This window comes from Mya arenaria, chromosome 8, assembly GCF_026914265.1.
Source record: "Mya arenaria isolate MELC-2E11 chromosome 8, ASM2691426v1".
In the NCBI taxonomy this organism is placed as follows: domain Eukaryota; kingdom Metazoa; phylum Mollusca; class Bivalvia; order Myida; family Myidae; genus Mya; species Mya arenaria.
In genome coordinates, this window is record NC_069129.1 from 67088127 (window position 1) to 67097845 (window position 9719).

Sequence of the window (9719 nt, forward strand, 5' to 3'; positions counted from 1 at the left end):
AACTACAGAGCGAAATAAAACATGACCACGCGTATGGGTTGTTTCAAAGATTTACTTGGGACCTGTGTGTTTTGAAATAAGGTTACACCTATACAATACTACCAACAAATCATAAAAATACAATTGTAGCCATAAACCAACCGCTGAAGCGTAAGTGTGGGTCTATTTAAAGGGACAACACACAGTTTACGAAAAAAAAATGAAAAAGAAACCTTACGAAATAAAGCCGAGCAAATCATTACGACTGTCAACACTCAGATACTGACAGCAATAACCCCTTACACAAAATGTTGTTGTTCGCTAAAAATTGACTTTGAAGACCACAATTTTGAAAACCGTTGGTAATGTTTGTAAAGTCATTCAGCAAACTATCGTGGCGTGATTGAGTGATGGATAATATCACCATCTAACCCGTGTACATGCACCATCTAACCCGTGTACATGCACCATCTAACCCGTGTACATGCACCATCTAACCCGTGTACATGCACCATCTAACCTGGTACATGCACCACCTAACCCGTGTACATGCACCATCTAACCCGTGTACATGCACCATCAAACCCGTGTACATGCACCATCTAACCCGTGTACATGCACCATCTAACCTGGTACATGCACCACCTAACCCGTGTACATGCACCATCTAACCCGTGTACATGCATCATCAAACCCGTGTACATGCACCATCTAACCCGTGTACATGCACCATCTAACCCGTGTACATGCACCATCTAACCCGTGTACATGCACCATCTAACTCGTGTACATGCGCCACCTAACCCGTGTACATGCACCATCTAACCCGTGTACATGCACCATCTAACCCGTGTACATGCACCACCTAACCCGTGTACATGCATCATCTAACCCGTGTACATGCATCATCTAACCCTTGTACATGCACCATCTAACCCGTGTACATGCACCATCTAACCTGTGTACATGCGCCACCAAACATGTGTTAATGCACCAACTCCTAATATGTTTTTTTTTAATTAGGCAAACATATAAATGTCGTAAAAGAAAAATTCAGAAGACATGTTTAAATAATAAAAGGTTTTTTATTTGTTTGATTTGGTATTTTTAGTTTAGATATATCTTTGCTATAGATTTGTTACGCCTCGTCTTAATTTATTAATGGAAAACGTTCGCTAAAATTATTTTCCGTCTTGTGGCCGACCATTGTATGTATATATAGATCTAAAGTACAGTAGAAAACGCCTACTTGTACTGATCACCATGAACTAACAGTTGTCACACATTTACAAAAATAAAGGGAAGGCAAGGAAAACAAATCAATCATTTGTGAGAATTCGAGAGAGTGTCCTTTGACGTTACGTCTCAACACAAACATTTCAAAGTCACTAAGAAGATTGCTTTTTGTTTGTATTTTACAGGTTGTGGATTTCTTGAATGATCTCTATACTGCTTTCGACAACGCAATTGGAAGGTTTCGGGTATACAAGGTATGTCGTACAAGAATAAAAGATTTCGGGAATACAATGTACATGTATGTCATACAAAAATGGTAGGTTTTGGTCATATGGAGTAAATTACGAATAAATATATTCTGTCAAACAAGAATTGAAGGTTCCGGAAAAACACCGCACATGTATGTCATACAAGATTTGAAGGTTCCGGCAAAACACCGCACATGTATGTCATACAAGAATGGAAGGTTCCGGCAAAACACCGCACATGTAACACCGCACATGTATGTCATACAAGAATGGAAGGTTTCGGCAAAACACCGCACATGTATGTCATACAAGAATGTAAGGTTTCGGCAAAACACCGCACATGTATGTCGTACAAGAATGTAAGGTTTCGGCAAAACACCGCACATGTATGTCGTACAAGAATGTAAGGTTTCGGCAAAACACCGCACATGTATGTCATACAAGAATGGAAGGTTTCGGCAAAACACCGCACATGTATGTCATACAAGAATGTAAGGTTTCGGCAAAACACCGCACATGTATGTCGTACAAAAATGTAAGGTTTCGGCAAAACACCGCACATGTATGTTGTACAAGAATGTAAGGTTTCGGCAAAACACCGCACATGTATGTCGTACAAGAATGTAAGGTTTCGGCAAAACACCGCACATGTATGTCATACAAAATAGAAGGTTTTGGCAAAACACCGCACATGTATGTCATACAAGAATGGAATATTTCGGCAAAACACCGCACATGTATGTCATACAATAATGGAAGGTTTCGGCAAAACACCGCACATGTATGTCATACAAGAATGGAAGGTTTCGGCAAAACACCGCACATGTCTGTAATACAAAATTGAAGATTTCGGGCAAAACACCGCACATGTTTGTCATACAAGAATGGAAGGTTTCGGGCAAACACCGTACATGTATGTTATACAAGAATGGAAGGTTTCGGCAAAATACCGCTCATGTCTGTTATACAAAATGGAAGCTTTCGGGCAAAACACCGCACATGTTTGTCATACCAAATGGAAGATTTCGGGCAAAACACCGTACATGTATGTCATACAAGAATGGATGATTCGGGAAAAACACCGCATATGTATGTCATACAAAATGGAAGATTTCGGGCAAAACACCGCACAAGTATGTCATACAAAATGGAAGATTTCGGGCAAAACACCGCACACGTATGTCATACAAAATTGAAGCTTTCGGGCAAAACACCGCACATGTATGTCATACCAAATGGAAGATTTCGGGCAAAACACCGCACATGTCTGTAATACAAAATGGAAGATTTCGGGCAAAACACCGCACAAGTATGCCATACCAAATGGAAGATTTCGGGCAAAACACCGCACATGTATGTCATAAAAAATGGAAGCTTTCGGGCAAAACACCGCACATGTATGTCATACCAAATGGAAGATTTCGGGCAAAACACCGTACATGTATGTCATACAAAAAGGAAGATTTCGGGCAAAACACCGCACAAGTATGTCGTACAAAATGGATGGTTTCGGCAAAACACCGCACATGTCTGATATACAAAATGGAAGGTTTCGTCAAAACACCGCACATGTCTGATATACAAAATGGAAGGATTCGTCAAAACACCGCACATGTATGTTATACAAGAATGGAAGGTTTCGTCAAAACACCGCACATGTATGTTATACAAGAATGGAAGGTTTCGTCAAAACACCGCACATGTATGTTATACAAGAATGGAAGGTTTCGTCAAAACACCGCACACGTATGTTATACAAGAATGGAAGGTTTCGTCAAAACACCGCACACGTATGTTATACAAGAATGGAAGGTTTCGTCAAAACACCGCACACGTATGTTATACAAGAATGGAAGGTTTCGTCAAAACACCGCACACGTATGTCATACAAGAATGGAAGGTTTCGTCAAAACACCGCACACGTATGTCATACAAGAATGGAAGGTTTCGTCAAAACACCGCACACGTATGTCATACAAGAATGGAAGGTTTCGTCAAAACACCGCACACGTATGTCATACAAGAATGGAAGGTTTCGTCAAAACACCGCACACGTATGTCATACAAGAATGGAAGGTTTCGTCAAAACACCGCACACGTATGTTATACAAGAATGGAAGGTTTCGTCAAAACACCGCACACGTATGTCATACAAGAATGGAAGGTTTCGTCAAAACACCGCACACGTATGTCATACAAGAATGGAAGGTTTCGTCAAAACACCGCACACGTATGTCATACAAGAATGGAAGGTTTCGTCAAAACACCGCACACGTATGTCATACAAGAATGGAAGGTTTCGTCAAAACACCGCACACGTATGTCATACAAGAATGGAAGGTTTCGTCAAAACACCGCACACGTATGTCATACAAGAATGGAAGGTTTCGTCAAAACACCGCACACGTATGTCATACAAGAATGGAAGGTTTCGTCAAAACACCGCACACGTATGTCATACAAGAATGGAAGGTTTCGTCAAAACACCGCACACGTATGTTATACAAGAATGGAAGGTTTCGTCAAAACACCGCACACGTATGTTATACAAGAATGGAAGGTTTCGTCAAAACACCGCACATGTATGTTATACAAGAATGGAAGGTTTCGTCAAAACACCGCACATGTATGTTATACAAGAATGGAAGGTTTCGTCAAAACACCGCACACGTATGTTATACAAGAATGGAAGGTTTCGTCAAAACATCGCACACGTATGTTATACAAGAATGGAAGGTTTCGTCAAAACACCGCACACGTATGTTATACAAGAATGGAAGGTTTCGTCAAAACACCGCACACGTATGTTATACAAGAATGGAAGGTTTCGTCAAAACACCGCACACGTATGTTATACAAGAATGGAAGGTTTCGTCAAAATACCGCACACGTATGTTATACAAGAATGGAAGGTTTCGTCAAAATACCGCACACGTATGTTATACAAGAATGGAAGGTTTCGTCAAAACACCGCACACGTATGTTATACAAGAATGGAAGGTTTCGTCAAAACACCGCACACGTATGTTATACAAGAATGGAAGGTTTCGTCAAAATACCGCACACGTATGTCATACAAGAATGGAAGGTTTCGTCAAAACACCGCACACGTATGTTATACAAGAATGGAAGGTTTCGTCAAAACACCGCACATGTATGTTATACAAGAATGGAAGGTTTCGTCAAAACACCGCACACGTATGTCATACAAGAATGGAAGGTTTCGTCAAAACACCGCACACGTATGTTATACAAGAATGGAAGGTTTCGTCAAAACACCGCACACGTATGTCATACAAGAATGGAAGGTTCGTCAAAACACCGCACACGTATGTCATACAAGAATGGAAGGTTTCGTCAAAACACCGCACACGTATGTTATACAAGAATGGAAGGTTTCGTCAAAACACCGCACACGTATGTCATACAAGAATGGAAGGTTTCGTCAAAACACCGCACATGTATGTCATACAAGAATGGAAGGTTTTTATATAAGTCATACAATGTATGTCATACAAGAATAAAAGATATCTGCCAGAAAAGAATGGAAAGTTTCATGTATTCAATGTATGTCATGTAATAATGGAAGGTTTAGGGTTTACAATGTATGTCAAACAAAAATTGAGACGAAATGTGCTCTATAGTGAATATGCTGTCATTTCCTACCATGTTTGCCTTCTTGCAGGTGGAGACCATCGGTGACGCGTACATGTGCGTGTCTGGCCTACCGGAGCGTATCGGGAATAACCACGTGACCGAGATCTGCGATATGTCCTTCGCCATCCTGCACACCGTCCGCGGCTTCAAAGTCAGACACATGCCCTCTGAGCAGCTCAGCATCCGCATTGGAATCAACTCAGGTATTCCGTGTAAAGAAAACCTAAATTTTTACTATACGTCAAGCACTTGCATTGACATTTAATACATGATGAATCTATCACATTAATAAAAATATTCGATTTCCAGTACATGTACATGTACTGTACGTTGCGTGCCAATTAAAAGGATGGGCTACGAACGGTAAGAATCGAGTATGTTTATAAAAACGTTTCTGCAGCAACTCAATGCTTGTATGCCCACATGGCAGATCCGCTTGGACTGGCCATGCCTCGCTAGTTCCTGTTCGGAAAACAACATGTAAGCATATGTATAATATATATCTCGTATTGCAGGCCCGCTTGCGGGTGAATGATGGGACGGGCCATGTTGCGCTGTTGGTGTTGCAGATCCGGTGGTAGCGGTATTAATGATATGCCGCGCAACTGTTTGTTCGGGGGAATCACATGTACGCAGATGTATACTATATGTCTTGTATTGCAGGTCCGGTGGTAGCGGGGGTGGTGGGGCTGACCATGCCGCGCTACTGTCTGTTCGGGGATACCGTCAACACTGCATCCAGGATGGAATCCACATCAGAAAGTACGCGCTTTTGACCTTTGCATTATGGGTGTTTAGCTTCATGACTTTAGATACAATTACAATTACTTACGATAAGCGTTTGGTGTGTAATTTCCTGGGTGTTAGTCAATAAATGAGAATATATGTAAACAAATGTGACATCATATTCAATCGTATCTAAGCTAGCATTATTAACGGTTATTATCTTTAAGATATTATCTTTCATTTGAAGCAATACAATCATTTTCAAATTACAATGTATTATACATTATCGTTTTAGCAATGAAGATCCAGTTGTCGGCGTCGTCGGCACGGCTATTGGCGGCGTTTCCAGATTACGTCACCGAACCACGTGGAGATGTCGAGATCAAGGTAAACAAATACTACGTTTAAAGTTGTCTTTGAAAAATGAATACCGCGAGTGTATCCCTTGAAACTTCACTGCTCACTACCTAGCAATGTTTATACATAGAAAGGAAAATCCCAATGTATTCCCTATATTGATACAGTCGAACACCGTTGGCTCGAACTCGCTTGGCACGATTCACTCGTTGGTTTTAACGTGATATAAAGGACTGATTTATTTAAACTGATGATAGGTGTTCCTGTTTGGCTCGAGTTCCCCGAGGCTCGAAGTATTTTTGCCGGTCCCTGTGATTTCGAACTCACTGAGTTCGTCTGTACTGCTGAAACCAGAAATACATATTAATATATTGAAATGTATGACCTATATCTATACTTCTGAGATCCAAGTGCATTCGTAGGTCGGCTTTTTTGCAAGTTTATTTGCAAGTGACTTTAATACCACAACCTATATTTCCATGAACCTAGGGTAAAGGGACGATGGTGACACATTGGCTGCTCAACGTTCGGCATCGCATGAGTGTCATAGAGCCGTTCAGCCTTCCGGTCGCCTCAACGTCCGTCTCGCATCACTCAAATGGAAGCAACAAGACGCTGAAGCGCAGCCACGAGTTCACGGTTTAACGACGGGCCAATATGTAATACCACGAGGACATGCGCTGCCCAGAGAGCCCTGGTCAATATGTAATACCACGAGGACATGCGCTGCCCAGAGAGCACTGGCTTGACGATAGACTATTATCACCTTTCTCTTAAACCATTTGTTTTAAACGTGACCAAAACCAAAATCAACTCTATTATAAAATACACACTCATTTTGTCAAGCATCTTTTTTTCTTAAACCAAATTCCGTGCTGTAATGGAAGGTAAATGGAAAACAAATGAAGAGAGAGTGTAATGGAGGCGATACACGCAACGATCTTATATGTTTTTGTCGTTGTCATCAAGTGCTATGTATGTTTAAATGCAGCTACGAACTTATGAATTCTAAGAAACTTAAAGAATTATATTAATATTGTTTGTTATGATGTTTAAAGCAAATTATATTTTTAAACACACAACGAAAGAAAACTGTTCAAGTTTTATTATAGTGAATATAAATGTTGTTGGACGTTGGTAGATGGCGACCATCAAAGAAAACCAAAGCGTGTATTAATTGTTGATGAAGTTTTATCATTATCGAATGTTGTTTCTTAAAAATAGAAACATAAACATGTCATGTTTACTAGCAGCATTATTTTTGTGTAATGCATCTATCATGATTTGCCCCCACCGCCCCCAAATAAAAGAGCGTTGGGCAATGGACATTGAAGCTTGAAAAATTGTCAAAAATTTTTCAGTTGGATGTGTCTGTGGTAGAAAAAACCCTGGCCAAGTATATATTTCAGGTGGAGGTGTCGTCCGGTCCGTTGAAACCCAACTAGTAACGATTCGTCCGATGTTATAAGGTCTCACTGCCCCCCACCCCCTACCTCACTTCCCCAAATCATAATACATGTATATTTCTTGTCAGAAACGAACTTAATTTTATCCCCGAATGATATATGTTGTCTGTATATAAGGTGTGTTTGATTAAAGTCCGATTTAACAAAGGGTTCAGGACCATAGAAGGCGCTTTGATATGTCGTTATACTTGTTTTCTTTTCTTAAAATCGTATATATATATTGTTAAAAGAATGGCTAAAGCATATAAAATTCACCAAAACTAAAATGCGATCGCGTAATTCCAGATCAATGATAAATGATGCAATCATTCGGAACAGTATTTTTTACCTGCTGCTTTTACCTGCAATCTGTATGATAATATTGTTTTCAAAATCATTCGGAACTCCTCGGCCATTTTATCGAAAACAACCTCGGATGTATTTGGACGGTTTACATACTCGAAAAGTGGTACGTTTAAGTCCGCTGCAAGTAGATCGCGTAGTAATTTTATTTAGCAGTTAAACTTTGTGACTTAACTCATGGGATTCTTAATTATGTTTGCAATAATACAATTCAATGGCAATCAATTTCGACTTAGATCAATAAATACAACTCTAAAACACTACATTTAATTTATGATATAATTCAAAATTTTACGAACTACTTCAACTGATGTACCTGCATACATCCGAGGTTGTTTTTGAAAAAAATGGCCGAGGAGTTCCGAATGTTTCAAAATATGTTTGGTTTTGCGTTATGTTTTGGGTAAGATCTGGTCCGAACGGAAACGGCGAATACAATTTGCCTAATAAAATGATGAGAAATAGTATATCAGCTGATAAATGAGGCTAAAATTGCATTTCCAATTGGATTAAAAAATGCAAAATTGATGAAAATATGCACATTTAAAAAGTATTTGTGATCTTTTCTTGTAAGTTTTTTTTGTTCTTTTAAACAATTCATTGTCTTTATCCTATGAAATTTGAATTTAATCAATTTGTAATCCAGCACAGCCAAAGGTAGCTGTTGCGAGATGTTCTACAAGAATGGTCGACGTTAACTAGTGCACCGTAGATTCGCGATTAATATCATTTACATGATAACTATGCGAAGTCGGTGCATGCCGTTCATCGAAGAAAGGGGTTGAAGTCACAACCGACCCTAGAACAACAGGGTTTACTACGTTTGTTTTGTAAAAAGCTGACATTATGAAAAAGTATGCTCCATTATGTTTAAGGTTCAGCATAATTTGTTTGTTATGTTTAATTTTGGATATTTTTGATTTATGATATGCTATTGTTTCATTCTTCTACATGTACATTTGATGTTGTTATTTAGAAAACAATAAAATAAGTTTGCAACCCCTTGTGTGTCTTTTCTAAATCCAGCAAACCCATTGTGTGTCTTTTCTAAATCCAGCAAAACCCTTGTGTGTCTTTCTAAATCCAGCAAACCCCTTGTGTGTCTTTCTAAATCCAGCAAACCTCTAATGTGTCTTTTCTAAATCCAGCAAACCCCTAGTGTGTCTTTTCTAAATCCAGCCAACCCCTTGTGTGTCTTTTCTAAATCCAGCAAACCCCTAGTGTGTCTTTTCAAAATCCAGCAAACCCCTAGTGTGTCTTTTCAAAATCCAGCAACGCCTTAGTGTGTCTTTTCAAAATCCAGCAAACCCCTAGTGTGTCTTTTCAAAATCCAGCAAACCCCTAGTGTGTCTTTTCTAAATCCAGCAAACCCCTTGTGTGTCTTTCTAAATCCAGCAAACCTCTAATGTGTCTTTTCTAAATCCAGCAAACCCCTAGTGTGTCTTTTCTAAATCCAGCCAACCCCTAGTGTGTCTTTTCAAAATCCAGCAAACCCCTAGTGTGTCTTTTCAAAATCCAGCAAACCCCTAGTGTGTCTTTTCTAAATCCAGCAAACCCCTAGTGTGTCTTTTCTAAATCCAGCAAACCCCTAGTGTGTCTTTTCTAAATCCAGCAAACCCCTAGTGTGTCTTTTCAAAATCCAGCCAACCCCTAGTGTGTCTTTTCAAAATCCAGCCAACCACTAGTGTCTTTTCAAAATCCAGCAAAC

The 9719-nt window shown here is 39.7% G+C and overlaps 1 protein-coding gene across 1 annotated transcript in view; it reads left to right on the forward strand.

The window, feature by feature from the left end:
* The window catches only part of LOC128244633 (atrial natriuretic peptide receptor 1-like), an 88435-nt gene extending 80447 nt beyond the window's left edge, over positions 1-7988 (forward strand). The window contains exons 20-24 of the mRNA XM_052962649.1: positions 1401-1469; positions 5149-5323; positions 5784-5882; positions 6142-6233; positions 6693-7988. Coding sequence (XP_052818609.1) covers positions 1401-1469; positions 5149-5323; positions 5784-5882; positions 6142-6233; positions 6693-6848 — 591 coding nt within the window. The 3' untranslated portion in view covers positions 6849-7988. The remainder of the gene's footprint in view (positions 1-1400; positions 1470-5148; positions 5324-5783; positions 5883-6141; positions 6234-6692) is intronic.
* Positions 7989-9719: the final 1731 nt, after the last annotated feature.